This window comes from Callorhinus ursinus, unplaced genomic scaffold (genome assembly GCF_003265705.2).
Source record: "Callorhinus ursinus isolate GAN/ISIS: 27379988/994484 unplaced genomic scaffold, GSC_fseal_2.0 scaffold10, whole genome shotgun sequence".
NCBI lineage: Eukaryota > Metazoa > Chordata > Mammalia > Carnivora > Otariidae > Callorhinus > Callorhinus ursinus.
In genome coordinates, this window is record NW_027397072.1 from 80,059,539 (window position 1) to 80,075,490 (window position 15,952).

General features: G+C 48.1%; 1 protein-coding gene across 7 annotated transcripts in view; it reads right to left on the reverse strand.

The window, feature by feature from the left end:
• Positions 1 to 986: 986 nt before the first annotated feature.
• CHST10 (carbohydrate sulfotransferase 10) overlaps positions 987 to 15,952 on the reverse strand; it is a 32,369-nt gene continuing 17,403 nt past the window's right edge. For 5 of the 7 annotated variants that reach the window (XM_025869017.2, XM_073897858.1, XM_073897857.1 and 2 more), the window contains 4 exons: positions 14,742 to 14,833; positions 9,018 to 9,252; positions 6,616 to 6,721; positions 987 to 5,136 (listed from right to left, as the gene is read on the reverse strand). In XM_025869017.2, the coding sequence (XP_025724802.1) occupies positions 4,599 to 5,136; positions 6,616 to 6,721; positions 9,018 to 9,252; positions 14,742 to 14,833 (971 nt within the window). In that variant the 3' untranslated portion in view covers positions 987 to 4,598. The remainder of the gene's footprint in view (positions 5,137 to 6,615; positions 6,722 to 9,017; positions 9,253 to 14,741; positions 14,834 to 15,952) is intronic. The other 2 variants (XR_012379873.1, XR_012379874.1) reach the window with 2 other exon arrangements.

A 15,952-nucleotide genomic window follows, 5' to 3' on the forward strand; every position in this document is an offset into this window, starting at 1 on the left:
AGATAGGACAGCTTGAGGGGGCTGGAATTGGGTAAAAGCCCTTCTCCGCTGTGGAATAAGGCTCTGCTAGTCTCTTCCCCTAGAAAGTAGGCCTTTCTTATGGAGAATGTTTAGGGCATATCTCAAAATGGTTATCTTTCTCCTCCACCTGCCAGAGTCCCCAGGAGATATCTCTTGACTCTTTACCATAAGAAACTGGCGGGGTTCCTGGAGGTAAAACCCTTGAAACTCTGGAAAATCCCCTATAACTGTGGCCTCCAGGAGTTTCTCACTCTCAAGCTAGCCCACACTCAGCACCCAGTAATTTGTCAAAATTGCCATCTGAGTGATCCCACCAGTTTATGGCTCCAGTAGCTTCTACCCTAAGTAAGGGGATCTCACCTGTGAATCTCTGTATTCACCCTTCTCTACAGATTTCACAACAGCAGTTTGTCTTGCAACCTCAATTCTCTGATGAGCACAAGGTATCGATTTTCAGGGTTTTTTTTCTTTCAATTTTTGTTGTTGTTGTTGTTATAAGGATAGGAGTGGTAACTTCCAAGCTCTTTACACACTGGATCTGAAACCAGAAGTCTAGTTGTATAATCCTGCACCAGTTAACGTCTCTGAATCCATTTCTCCCTTTATGACATGGAGATAATATTTTAGGCCAATTTCATTATTTACATTGAAATGCTTTATAAACAGTAAAGCACTGTAGTTACATAGGGGTTATTACCAATTTGTCAACATCCCCCACAAATTTGTGGTGTTGTCACCAGGAAATATCTATTAAGCCAAGAATAACATTTCCTAGCTCCCTTGAAATTGCTCTGAAGAATTAAGTAGGAGACATGTGCCCAACTGGTCCATAATAATGTCCCCAGTGCGCCTCCATGCTCTTTACCCTTCTCCTAGAAGCAGAGGATAAGACCCTGGAAATGATGGAACCATATGATGGAAAAATCCCTGCCTACAAAGAATAGACTATCGGGTTGTCATGTGCGCAAGAAAATCATTTTATTGTCTTAAACCACTGAATTCTTGGTGTTTACTTGTTACAACAGCTAGTGTTATCCTAGCTAATAAAGAAATCGATACCTTGATATTGGGGCTAGTTACTTACATACACGACCTACTAGTTAGGTGTTGAGTGGCGCAGACACACAAAAAAGATACTGTAGCCTAGAAGGATTGAGACTCAGGTCATGCTGTGGTACAATATTGAGTGAAACTGTCACCTGATATAAGGATGACAAAGAGAAAAGACTGCTTTGTTACAAAAATTGAGTGTTTAAAGATTCCAGACAATAGGAAATAAGATTGTAAAAGACCTGAAGCAAAGTCCCATTAAGATTTGTCAAGTAAACAAGGACTCAGCCTGCGGAAAAGATTATGGATGTGATATTCTCATCCAAGCCTTGTTTAAGATGGCTTTAGGATAACTACTATTGTCAGGGAGACTGGCTTGGCGGCAAGGAAGCCAAACTAGAATTCCTGCTCCCTACACATTCCCTGATCCTCCCCATGTACCTGCCACTTCCAACAGAAACCTTCCCCACTTACCAGGGGGCCTGTGCAGCCCTGTTCCAGCACTTCCCATGCCTCTCCTCTCTTGTGAGCTTGCTGTTCCAGGTTCAGGTCTGGAACCCCACAAATCTGGTGGCAAGGCTCGGAAAGTGTACCTTGAACAACTTGAATTTCATCCAATGGGTGGCGAGGCTTGTTTCCTCTCACACAGCCGCCGTTTTGATTATGCCCCTCTCCTAATCCAGGTTTCTGCTGTTTCCTACTTCTGCAGATTCCAGAACAGGCCATGCTGGGGTTTAGAGGAGGGAAGCAGGGCAAGGGGAGGGGGTAGGGTGAAGGGTTGAGTGTGGGGGCTGGGAAATCAATATCCCTGAGAACCTCTGGGACCCCTCCCTCGCCAGAGGCTCTTCCCCACCACGGACCCCTGAGTTGGAGGCTGAGTACCTGCATGTGGTGATCTGCCGCATCTCTGTGTATGGTTAGCCACTATGAAAATCAAAGTTCATCTTGGCTCTAAACACTTCACTGTAATGGTTTTCAGGGCTAAGACCAATAAAACTAAAATGTGTGAGGACAGAAATCCAGTAAGAGAAAGCAATTTAAGATACAAGCCTATTAAGTCAACCTCCGATCATTAAACTTTTAAATTTAGGGATTGCCCTCCCTATCTTAAGGCCACTCCTGGGAGGCAGAGTGGCTTCTTGTTCCTTAAATCCAGGCTTAATGTTACTTATGAGTTCTCACCTAGACATTTCCCAGGGGCTGCCCTCTGGTGGCCCATCTCTTCCTTACCTGGAGGCAAAGGCTGTGCTCCTGGGCGGAGGGTGGCACCTCTCTGGCCTGGTCCCGCCCCAGCCCCAGCAGTGGCGGAGTAGGGGTGTGGGGGGCAGTGGAGAAGGCCCCCGCTGATTGGGACTGGATGGAGAGGGAGGTCCTGGGTGCTGGGTGCTGCCAGTAAGGACACCAGGAAGGACGCAGCCAGGTTTGCTCCAGGTTGCTTCTGTAAAGCTCCCCTTGAGGACCAGAGTGTGGTAAAAAAAACTTCTTCAGGAGACAGAGGCATGGACACCTGCTCACGCCCAGAAGGGAGGCAGTGGGTTCTGGAGGTGGAAGGAAGTCAGATGACCTCGGTGGGAGGTAAGGGGCCGCATGATTCCAGGGGGCCGCCATGCAGGGTCAGGAGCCCTGGTGGGTAGGGATGGCTGTGGGAACGCAGGTTTTGGACACACTGCGGAATGCCCAGATGTTGTGGTGGCAGTCGCCACTCATTTGGCAAAATGTTAGGAAAATGAACCAAATGCTAGAGAAAAATGACCTAAATCTAAATGCCAGAAGCAGCGGGCAGGGAGGGTGGGGGCTGGCACCCCAGTGTCCAATCTTTTGTTTCTGAAAGTGCTATCTTTTTAAATTAGGACTAACTTTAAGGCCTTAAATTCACATACATTATTCAGACTATTACGTTTCAAATAGAGAAGAGGTAATCAGCTAGGTAGGAAATGATTTTAACAAGACTTTGCTAAAACTTTATAGAAAAATAACTCGTTACATCCTTTGTGTGTCAGCTGAGGATGAAAGGCTACCACACTGGCCGCCCTTCATCATCGCTGCCAACCATCACACTTGAGCCTTGCTTCGCCTCTGCAGTCCTGGCACCAGCAGCCAGCTAAGCAGGCCCGGGCCGCCCCTCCCTGTCGCCGGGCCTCGGGGGGCCATGTGTGGCCACAGAGCACCTTCCCTGGAACTGCAGCACATGGCAGGTTTGGCACATATTTTTTATTTTCTTTTACTTTCACATTTACAAACTCAGGGAGCCATTTGGAGAACGGGGCGGTTGAGGCTGCTTAGAAGAAAAGCTGGGCTCGTGGGCACCGCGCAGTCGGGCACTTCGGACTCCTCACTGGGAAACCTGGCCTATATCTCAAAGCCCTCACTGTCAGGCGACAACTGAAATAGTAGCTGTGGCCTGTTCCTCTGTGCCTGGAAGATGCCTCTGCCCAGGATTTTATTGCTGGTGAACATGATTATCCAACTTAGAGACCAGGATGATGGCATTACCAGAAATGGATCCAGCGGTGAGCATTTTGCGGAGACGAAAGGCAACTGCCATGAGTACACCGCACTGATCCTGCTGGGCCGGCCTGTGAGGCCCGAGCTTGCCTCTGGCTGTGGCGGTGGGCCCCAGAGATGGGCCCCAAGATGGGCGTTGTCCATCCCGATGGGACAAAGAGGCGAACAATCATGAGTGGACGTGCTCAAACCCACAGCAGCTGGCGCGCCAGAACCCAACCAGCTCTCCCTTTCCCCATGCTACATGTCCCTTTAAGACCCCCCAAGATGTTCCCTCTCTCAGGTGGAAAGAAATGTACGCTCCTCTCTTTCCAAAGTTGCACCTCTTGGACTGAGGGAGACAACTGTTTGGCAGGCGGTTCAGAAATATGGACTAGAGGCACCTAGGCAGAGATCCTGGAACGATGGACTGCCGAAAAGTACCCTTGGGTCACCTCTGAGTTTCACAAGAACAAAATCATCCTGGAAAGAATGGTTTGCCTCTGATCATAGCAGCGTCAAGATGAAAGCCAGAGGTATGATTTTATTACTCAGATCCTATGTTAGCCCTGTGCGATTTTTGCAGACCATTAGCTTCTCCATCTCTCCTCAAAGTGCTGGGTGCCATTCTTGCAATCCTCAGTGACAGGCGAGAACCCCCCCCGCCCCCCGCCAAGGGAGCCGCCAGTGGATCTATCTCTTTGACAACTGAGGGAAATGACTCCTCCACCATGTAATTTTTCTTCGTGGACTATCAGACTACAAATGTTTAGCCCCTTTCCCCTTCTGAAGAGAGTAAAGGCCTAAAGGCATTGATAGAAAGGGGACCAAGGAGGGATCTGCCAGGGCCCTCAGTGCACCTTATGTCCAAACTAAGTTGTAATGGTCAGGGTCCAGCTTCATAGGCCAAGGCATGTCCAGGTCCATGGGAGGCTGCAGAATCTCCAGAAAGAGTGGAATGGAGGACAGGTCATTTCTGTGCTCACATCTCCCACCTGGTTAGCCTCTGGTCTAACAGATATTTGAATTCACAGTTCTACACATTAGTTTAGCAAAAAATCTGGCTTCTGATACCCAAAGAGCTTAAAGTCCCCTTCAAAACGTGCATACAGGCGCCGGATGTCTCGTTTGCTGATGCCTAGAAAGTAGCGCTCCACCTTGGTTTTATTGTACATGGTAATGCCCGGAGGAATGGTGGGGTAGGACACCAGGTGGTCTATGCCGGCTTCCTTTAAGATGTAGGGGGCATCGTCCTCCAGGGTCTCATGGTGACCGATCACACTGTACTTTATCTCGCAGGGTGCGCACAATTCAACGTACGTCACCCAGTGAATAATGTGGTCCCCAAACTGAAGGTCCAGCCATCTGTGGTTTGGATCGCCCAGGTACCGTACAAAATCTTCGAACTGGATGCCCCTGGTCTCCGTGCGGTTCCGCCTGTATTTCCTAATGATGCCCGGGGCAATCTCATGCCTGTACCATGGCTCAAAGCGGGGATTGTGAACAAACTTATCCTTAAATGCAGAAATCAGTCTTTCGAAAGGATCTCTTACGATAAAAAACTTGAAGTATGTTTTCAAGCTAGGGAGAAAAATGAGGAGAAACAAGCAGTTAGGCCGATACCCACTGGTGGCAACCTGGGTGAGGTGGTACAAGGGTGGAGTGCCTGCTGGAGCAGCAGCGGCCACGGCGGCTGGAACGCGCCCTCCTGGGAGGAGCGAGTTCCACGCACTTCTGAATCCATACAGCCGCCTCTGGAAGCAGAGTCTGTTACCAGCCCATCTCACAGGGAGGAAAGAGAGCCTCAGAAACCGTAAATGTCCCCGGCCACAGGACTCATCATCCCAGAGGGCCACCGTGAAGACACTTACTTAGCTCAACAGATACTCAAACATTTCAAAACTTCAAGGGCATCTGAAAGTCTTGTTCTCGGGCAGGAACTCTGAGCGAGGTAGAAGTGGAGGCCAGAGGAATTTATTTTAGGGGACCTCTGTATACATTCAGTTCGCAGTTGCCAGGGGAGGGCCAAGCCAGAGCAGGGGGCAGGTAAGAGAAAAGGGGGGCGAGGTTGCAGCTCCAGCTGGTGGGACGGTGGCCTGGGGGAGCTGCCAGCAGTGGCAGGGGTGGCGCGGTGACAGCCACGTGACCAGCCAGTAACGGTGCTGACAGAACAATGGTTACATGGGCCACCGTAATTCCGGGGCCTACTCCACGCCAGAAACCAGCTCAGGGCCCTGCACACCTGAACTTGTCTTCTCTCACAAAAGCCCCCATGAGATCAGTGCTCAGGTGGGCAGCAGGACCGCACTTGCCTGGGAGGCTCTCTGATCCCGCACCTAACACCTGCGTTCTACAGGTTTCGCACAAACTGGGAAGACTAGTTAACCAGCACCAGAAGTAATGAGAGAATCAAATGGCTGAAAAGCAAGGGAGGTCAAAGTTCATCTGGTGCGCTGACATCTACTTGACGCTCATGCCTTCGGATTCCTTCTGAGCCTTGTTCTGCAGGGTCACTTCACAGCTAATAGAAAGGAATTTTCAATTTACTAGCTAAGTCATTCTTAACATGCCCAGTGGCCACCCTTGCTGTGATCAGTGAGGTCTGACTCTGCCTATGTTAGGTCCAGTCCCCACCACCTCTCCCCCCAGGCAGCTACCATGAAAGAAGGTGTAAGGCCTCTGGAAGAAAATAAAAAACTAAGTGGGGTTTCCCTGTAATCCACATCCCTTTCCTATGACCTAAAGGTCATATTCAGTAAGGAATCCATAAAACTTAACAGAACCAAAGCAGAACAAAAATGACTACTCATTTCTATTAAGAAAATTATGTAACCTTTGTTTTAATGGACTGAATGAAGGTAAGGGTGAAGACGTTCTGAAATTCTCATAAAGGTTTGTGAATTTAAATGCACTGAACACTGGGCGTATGCTTGGCTGCGTCTTGCCAATGTAAACCCAAAGCCCCCGGTAGTCTTTGCAGCAATTTGAGACGGATGGTAAGGACAGAACTGAGCCCTGGGTTTTACCAAAATTCCCCTCCCCTTAGGAACCTACTCCTACCGCTTCTGTATTTCTGCATCGCTGAAGGAAGAGAGACGAGGGAGGCCATTCTTCTCATGGTCATGAACCACATTTTCAGGGATCTCTTCAATGGAAGGAAAAGCCCCTGGGAAGGAAACAAGGGAGGACAGGTTGGCTGCCTCAATGCTACCCTTAAAGGAAGATGCCTGGTCTCTTAACTTGGGCCCTAAGTTCCCCACAAGCCCATCCCTTAAATCCCAGTTTAGGTCTTTGAATTCCAACTGCTTCTGCCAGCAGGATGAGAGAGTGAAGAAAAGCTTCTGGTAATCCATAAGCCAACTAGAGGAAACTGACGAGCGGGGAACAAGGGGGAGAAACACTGCCAATACCTACCCTGGCAACACACTTAAATTGGTGAAATCTGACATTTCAAAAAAGATCCCTGCATGCAGAAAGGATTCCTAAAACGAGCAATACTCATCCTACTCTGAACCTGGGGGAAAATGCTAGAGGAGCAGGACCGTGAAACGTACTGCTGGCTGATGCCCCACTGGGGGCCCATCACCCCCAGTGGGCTTGGCTCTCCCAGCTCCACATCCCTAAGCCTAAGGTGGTTCCTAGGCAACCTCACCACATCGCAGACTGGCAAGTGGCAAAGCCGACTGGTGCCGGGAAACCCTGGCAAATGCTGTGGGAACAGTGTGATATAGCTGAGGCAGGGGACAGGAGGACCAAGGTGTCTAGGAAGGCAGGGCAGGATCAATGCCACAGCACCCAAGTCGGGGCTGCTGAATAGAACCTTGGGTGCACCCCATTCAGGCTGGTGGACTGGGCAGGTTTTTCATTCTCTTCTCAAGACAAATAGACACAAAGCATCATTACCCATGGAGGTTCTAGCCAAGACTCCGTAAACCTTCCCATCCATCATGGTGTTAATCCTGTCACGTTAGAGTCCGGCAGGGAAGGATCTCTGCTGGGCCATCTACTCAGTGGCCACTGGCTTGACTGTTTGATTTATCCCTTTCCCAAATGTAAGCACCAGTCCAGAACTCTTGTGCTAAGTGCTGCGGATGGCCAGGAAATAAGCAAGATGAACATCTGCTCTCGAGGGGATATTGAAAGAACCAGCTCTGAAGATGTGTACCTGGACCTACTCAAGCACCTGTCCCCGTGCAGGTGTTTCTAGGGATGACTGAAGACAGCCACAAGGACCATCCTCTAGTCTATAGGCTGGCAAACCTGCCCCCATTTTTATCCTGCGCTTGTAAATTGGTGTTTACTTCTTTAAAGTCTGATGCTTTGTACTGTACAGACTTTTGCTATGTACAGATTCATAAGACTTTTGTGTATTTGTTTTAGATTTGATTTGTGACCTCATTCTTTGATGTCAAAAATCCAACATACTGTCAGATTACTCAAGAAGCACATTAATTATACACCGTAAGATGAGGCAAGTGTCTCCTTTTTTTTTCCTCCAAACAACCACGAAAAGGCCAAATGAAGCAACCGTGAAAAGGCCCACTGACCACCAACTCTGAGAACAGCAGTAGGAGTGGTGGGCTGGAGGACAGAGACCGCAGGGCCACCTCCCAGAGCTCTGAGGGCTGATTCCTGGTCCTGGAGTCACACTGCTGTTGACTGGAATTATGTTCCTTTTGAAGCTGAAGTTAACAGACAGAGCCCATAATTATCTTGGACCAATTCAGGGTAATTGGAGTTTAAACAAACAAACATGGGATCTGAAAAGAGCAGTGAGTAATCAAAACCTGTAGAGTATGAGGTCACTTTTCAATGATCTAATTTGTTCCCAAATAAACATCCGATTTCCTGAACCAAGTCAATTCAATCCTCTGAATATGGAAGCTCAGTGTAAAACAGGGATGCCTTCTTTCTAGCCAAGTGGCACAGAATACTTCATCTGTGGGTGAAGGGGCCCCCAGGCCCATCTGGCAGGGTTCCCCTCCCTGGCATGGGTGCAGGTGCTTCCCCTATAAAGGAGCAGCCAGGAGGCTAGTGAGTGTGGAACCTCAACTTACCAGGACAGAGCTAACAACCAGGGAGACACAAGGCAATGCATCTGAAGAAAAGGAAAGGGATCAGCCCGGGGGTGGGGGGGGCGAGGGGGGGGGCAGGCTGCCTGAGACAGGGGTTCTGCTCTGGAAAGTGAGGAGAGGAGATTCTGACCACAGGGAGGGCCCTCTGGAAGCCTCAGCATCTAACACTTTTAAGCCACCAGACTTTAAAGTCTACCACCAACAGGGGAAACACAACAGAGAACAGTCTACAAGGTTACCAGCCCTTCCAGCACAACTGTCCCTGCCTCTGGCTCCTCTCTGCTGCCCCTCTCCACCTCCCCTGCCCAGGCCACACCCGTCCCCCCAACCCCCAAGGCAAACCCTGCTGTCCACCGACCACAGACATCCACCAGGCGCTGCACGCACCATTTAACACGATCAGCACTTTCTTCCACTGGGTGTTGCCCACTTTAGGAGTCTGGCAGAAAAGAATCTTGTGCTTGTCACAGACAAATATCCGGTCCAGGACAAACTTGGAGACCGCAGTGTGCGAGAGATTCTTCAGGGCTTCATCCCTGCAGACGTTTCTGATGAGTTCCAGGCGCTCCATATAGACCAGGGGTTGAATAAGCCGGCTATCTGAAAGCACCTTCCCAGTAGGCTGCAAGTAACAAGGAGGCAGAAGGGGCACAAGGGCTTTGTCAAGAAAAAACAGGAGTGAGCCCCAAAGGAGCCACCCGGGGAGGCCCTGCCCCCTGACCCGGTGCTGCGTGCTGACACGCAGAGGGCGAGAACCAGAGCTGCCTCACAGGAAGGGCAGGACTCTGAGGGCACCATGCACCTTCAGGGGCCTGGGATTCATGCTACATGGATGGGCTGGACCAAAGCTCAGCCAGAGACATGAGGATGTTTCTTCATCCTCAGCCGCTCAGACCAAGGTGACTGCCACTTTGCTGACAGCGGGCATTAGGGCCCAGAGCATCCTGGACACAGCAGAATGCTTTGTGTTCTGGGATTTTAGTGAAGGCCAGTTTCGGCCCCCTTCCTTCTCCCTAGCATTACCCTCTACATAATTCTGAGTGTACATATGTGGACGATACCTGAGGAACAGTCATCTAAACACGTGCTGTTCCAAAGATACTCTGGTATACGGGTAGAATGGTTTATTAACAAGAAAAACATACCTTAGGTCATTCAGTATGGGTTTTAAAAATGTCAAAGCCATTACTCCATCTCCTCAGTGACAAGCACGTGGTCACACTTCTCTGTCATGCGGTTTAAGGAGAGGGGAACGGGCGCTGCGTGGTAGTGGTGTCCGTCATGCTGGAAGCGTGGCCACTGTGGGAAAGCGCTGGAGCACGTCGGCGCTGGTTTCTGCCTGAGTCCTCCCACCAGGCGGGAAAGTCCATGTGAGCGCTGGGCAAAGGCTCTGATCCAGAAACCCCTGCCTGCCAGGAGAGTGGGCTCCCTGGAAGCGAGCAGACGAGGACCACGGAGGGCACGGCCTCCAGCTGGTTTCTGAGGTTGGGGTGCAGGCTGCACAAGGACACCGCTGCGGCTGCTTTTACCCTGTGACGTCGCAGTTCTGAAGTGTTTGTTTCGATCACCTCCGAGTTATCTGGAACTGGTCTCTCAGTCGTTTTCCCCCTCAAAAACAGTGTAATTTCCAATGTGTGTGTAGCTACGACGGTTCCTGTAGCCTTCACCTACGGACTACGACTCGAGTGCGAGTACGAGTCGTCGCTCTCCCTACGATGGCTCCAGCTGGCACGGGACACTGCGGAAAAGTCCACAGCCCTCCCACCCCCGCCCCAACTGCCATTCTTTGTAGGCAACTCATTTTTAATACCTGGGTGCTGGTCATTTTTCTCAGTCATGTTCCAGCACACTACAAATTTTGCCAGGGTAAGTTAGTGTGGGTTTTTCTGCTGATTTGCCTGGAAGGCAGGGAGCCCTTTCTACCTGCATCCTCGGCTCAGAAAATGTCCTTTTTCTTCAGGACACAGGCAGGGGTGGAGCTCATGTGCCACAGTGGGTGGAAGTCATTTGAGGTTAGGAGGTGGGCAGGGGTTTCTGGGTCAGAGCGCCCCGCGGCTCACATGGATTTTGCCACCTGGTGGGAGGACTCCCTAGAACAGAAACCAGCACCGATGTGCCCCAGCATTTGCTCACAGTGGCTACACTTACGTTCGACAGACACCACTATGAGGTAGAACCCGTCCCCTCTGCTTACAAATAGTTTAAGAGGCATAATTATGCGCTTACTCAGGAAATGGGAGTCTTATACCATCTATTTGTTATACCTCAGTGAATGTCTTTAAAAAAAAAGGAAACATACAAAAGTTCTGACAGTGGTTGAAGAGAGTTATGGATTGCGATGGGCTGTAGTTGTTTTTTTCCTTTTAATGCTGGATATTTCTTTAAAATACACGAGTATATCTTCCTTCTTCATAAAAAACTTGATTTAAAAATATCGGCTGGTTGGGGGGGGAGCACCTAGAAAGACTTCCAGAAAGTTCTAGAAAACTGTACCAAGTCCTCTGTGGATGATTTCTACCAAATCTGGGTACTTTCTATATGCAAAGGTGGCTCTGCAAACACAGCACATTTTTGTCTCTCTTCCTTCACAACTCTGCCAAAACCCTCTGAATTTCCTTCCAGGGCGCACCTGTCCCTTTCTTACCAGCCATGGGCCCCTTCTCATCTTTCCTTCCCCCCCTTTTCTACAGAGTGACAGCCACTATTTCCAGCCACTTCCTGAAGCGGCCTCAGGGCCTTTCCACTGCCCAATAAATCAGAAATGAGTCAGTATGGTTGGCAAGGAAAGTAGACACAAAATGGGTTCATTTGACTTTCCTTCTTACGAGAAAGTCGACTTAAAAAAACAAAAAAAGATGAAAAAGCTCAAGTTCCAAATCATGACACATAGTCTTTGGGACTGCTTTATAACCTAAAACAATGAAAAGAGCTTTTGTTAACACTCTATTCAAAATTCTACTGTCACTTGGCAGAATGAACTGTTTGACAAATATTTACCAAGTCTTTACTCTGTGCTTGGATACAGTTGCAAGTGTTCTGTGGAGACACCGAGAAAGCCTCAGCTGAGGAAGAATGTGTGTGGCACTGTCCATGTACGTGTGTGTATGTCTGTGTACACGCAGAGGTGGGGGGGGGTAGGAGGTGAGGGAGACAGAGCAGGCAGCAGGAGTCCTCAGTGACTTACTAACCCCTCCCTACTCACATCACGGTGGAAGGTCTGCCCACAGAGATCTCCCGGCTTTCCAAGAAGCAACCCAAAAGGCAGCTCTGAATAAAGAGTCTGTTCCTCCAACCCTACTCCTTTGGCCAACTCTAGTTGTGGCCCTTTTCCTCAGCATTTTGAAATGTTTCTGCTGCTGTTTATTGTCTATTCATTCCCTTTAAGTTACACAGAACTTCTTCCCAAGAGTTCAAACCAGACAGTCCCCTAACTTAACTTTACAGAATGGACCAAAATGCCCTTTTATCTGTTAAAATGCACCAGAGTTTCCAGGTAATCCATTTATGGGGCAATTGTAAAACCAGTCCTCCCACAGGGAATGGGTCAGTTACAAGATGGGGAAAAGGATATGGCCTTCCAGAACACACGAGAACACAAACACTGGAAATATTGGGACGACAGAGGTTTCCACACCACCACTCAGCTCCCTGCTCTTCCCTCATGGATCTGCCATAACCAAACTCCCTGACACAACTTCTCACGTGTTTGACTGAATTTCCTGGGTTTCCCTGGTGAAGGGAAGTGTCTCGGGAATTCCTAAGGGCTACTTCCTGAGGTCAACATATTCTGGAAGTGAGAGTGGGCACCTGCAGACTTACTCAGCTCTGATCATTCCTCCCCAGGAAGCATGAGCACAAGCCTGCCACACTGGCCCTTAAGCTTTTCTGCTTTCATAAATCGAGTCTAATTTAACCTCATTCCTTCCCTGACCCCAACTCTTGCTCACTTATCGACATGGTCTCTCTCTCTCCTCTCCTCACTCTACTCCAATTGCTTCAAACCTCAGATCTAACCTGGATTGCGGATGATACTCAAGAGGTGTGAATCACAGGGCAGTATCTACTTCCAAACAAGTTCTCTTGAGAGACTGCAGAAAAATCTCCCTCATTCTCAAACCTCTTTTTCTTCAAGCTTAAGCGCTGTATATAAAGAAAAACCATTTCTCATCTAATTGTGCATATGGACTGGCATGGCTTTGTTTTCTTCCTTTGCAAATATACTAAACCAATTTTAATGACTGATACTGTTTTCCATTATTTTCCATTCAAATATTCAGCTATATTATGTACAAAATAAACTTTCTTTTGCAGTTTTTAAAAATTGAAGTATAAGCAAAACATATTAGTTTCAGGTATACAAACATATTGATTCAAGAGCTGCACAAAATAAACTTTAAAAGGTAAGCTACACAACCTGATCACATTTATAAGTCACCTTTCTTTTGGGAAGACAGATGCTGAGTTTAAACATCTAATGACTCCTGGTTTCAGAGAATCATGTCTGACCACTGTTTCCCACTCCCTTTATCTTGCATCTGAGTTTCATGAGCATCACGGAGGCAGGGTAGCAAGAACAGGGGACAGAGGACATGTAATTGAAAGTCCCAGCCCACTACTTGCTGTCCCTGACATACTGGCTCTGTTCCTTGAGCCTCACACTTTCCAAATGCAAAATGAGAGTAAAAATACTTACAGCTCAGAGGGCTGTTTTTGAGGACCAGTAAGATTAAAACCCAGCAAAGTCTTCTGTAGACCGCAAGGCATGTTCTGGTGCAGTATTTCCAACCATGATTACTCCCGCAGGCCCATGGTGTTGGCGGGAAGAGTGCTCCTCCGTCCCTCAAGAGTGCCCCCTGGGATGGTCACTTTTGTTCCTCCCGAGTCTTGGCATTCTAGCAGCACCCTGGTCTCAGAGCAGTGCATTCCTCTTACAAAACTCTCCCCCCACCTCCATGGTATTCCTGATCCCAGTAACATTTATTTCCTTACCTCCTTCTAGTAAGGCCACCCTCCTACTTCCTACAGGTTTTTCTGGTTTCCTGTCTCTGGGGTCCATCCACTCTCTTTCCTTGCCCCGGAAAGCCTCAACCTAAAAGCAACATTCCAGGCCTGCTTCAGGGAGTTCTGCAGACTTGACCCATCAATCAGTGTCTTGCAACCTGTAAACTCCAAGAGCACTTCACTCTGACCAGGTGCACACTTTCTAGACTTTGTTGGATTCTAATCTGTTGTCCTTACCCTGCAAATCAAGGACAGGAACTGTCTCTTTCTCTATGGCTTAATGCTGGGCTGATAAATGTCTTACAGCTTGGTCTATCCATTTCATTCCTGTAGGCATACCTGCAACCCAAACTTTCCAGACCCAGAATGGGGGTGAGCAAGTGAGAGGGGGAATCTCAAGAGTGTGCCCCCATCACGGCTGGGGAGCGATTAGGAATTTTTGTGTAAAAGGAACCTGAGGAGAAAAAGTCAGAATATCAAGGAAGGTGAGCACCAGGTAAAAGTCGGCAGCCTTGGGCCCTGCCACTAACTCCCACACGATTTGGGATGATTAGCCTTTTCCCTAAACTCTGTTCTCTCATCCATGCCATCCAGAGGTGAGATTAGCTGCTCTTCTGTCCAAGAACCCTTCTAACTTTAAAAGTCCATGATTCTGGGTCACAGACCTTTCCCCACCCCCTTAGTTTTCTCCTGACCTAGCCCAACATCCTTCATTCCCCTGGCAAGGCTCCTTCTCCGCAGGTCAGGAATCCAACACAATCAACATTTACAGAGGATCCATGATGTACAAAGCGCTGTGAGGAACATAAAAATCGATGTGACCATGTCACCTCCAAAGAGAAGCTAAAAATATGAGTGGAAATGTGCCGAAGTGACACAAGCCACAACTCACAGCAGCAGAATGGGATGGTCAGAGGACACCAGCTGATATGAGCACAGACAGAAGGGAGGCTAGCTCCATGGGATGGGGGTACCCACTGGGGCCAGAGGGGGTGGGGAGGGGCCGCCACAGCTCAATTGGGAAGCAGCAGCTCTGCTCCCTGCCCCGCCCCCACGCCCCGCAGCTGACCGCGTCACAGGGGACAGTGCCCTCTGCCTTGCCGGGCCCACCTTCAGTTCCTCAGGAAAGTGCTTCTCTCCGGGCAACTTCCCCGCATCTGGCACGGCTGTCAGGAACAGGAACTCCTGTTTGGCGCTGTATGCTAGGAGACAGAGAGGTTAAAGCGTCTCCTCATGGAGGAACAGACACACAGATCAGCGGGACAGAAGAGAGGCCCCAGAAATAAGCCCACACAAATATGCCAGACAGACATTTGACAAAGGTGCCAAATCAGTTCAGTGGAGGACAGTCTTTTCAACAAATGGTGCTCTAACAACTAGACATCTATAGAGAAAAAGAAAAAAGGAACCTTTACCTGACCTCACATTTTATTCAAGAACAAACTCAAAATGGATCAGCACTTCAATGTAATAAAACTTTAAAAAACATAGGAGAAAACCTTTGGAAAAGATTTCCTTGTTTTCCTGACTAATCAAAATTTAAAACTTTTTACTCTGCAAAAGACCCTATGAAGAGGATGGAAAGACAAGCTACATGCTGGGGGAAAATATTTGCAAATCAAATATCTGACAAAGGACTAGTACCTAGAATATGTAAAGAATTCTCAAAACTTTACAGGAAAAAGAAAAAAAAAACAATCCATTTAGAAAATGGGTAAGACATGAACTTACATTTCACCAAAGAGGATCTACAGATGGCAAATAAACACATGAAAAGATATTCAATGTCATTAGTCATCAGGCAAATACAAACGAAAACCACAATGAGATACCACTACACACAAAATAGCTAAAATAAAATATAGTGAAAATTCCAAATGCTAATGAGGATGCAGAGAAACTGAAGAACTTACACGGCTGGTGCGAATGCAAAATGGAATGGCCACTCTAGAAAATGGTTTAGTAGTGTCTTCAAAAACTAAGCATTTAACTACCATATGACGTAGTAATTGCATTCCTGGGCATTTATCCAAGGAAAATCAAAATTTATATCCACACAAAAACCTATACACAAATGTTTATAGCAACTTCATTTGTAATAGCCCTAAACTGGAAAAAAACCCCAGATGTCCTTCAACAGGTGAATGGATAAACAACACTGGGACATCCATATGATGGAATACTACTCAGCAATAAAAAGGAACAAAGTATTGATACACACAGTAACAGCTAGATGAATCTCGAGGAAATTATGTTGAATAAACAAAGCCAAGGCCAAAAGGTCATATACTGTATATAATATTCTTAAAAAAAATTATGGA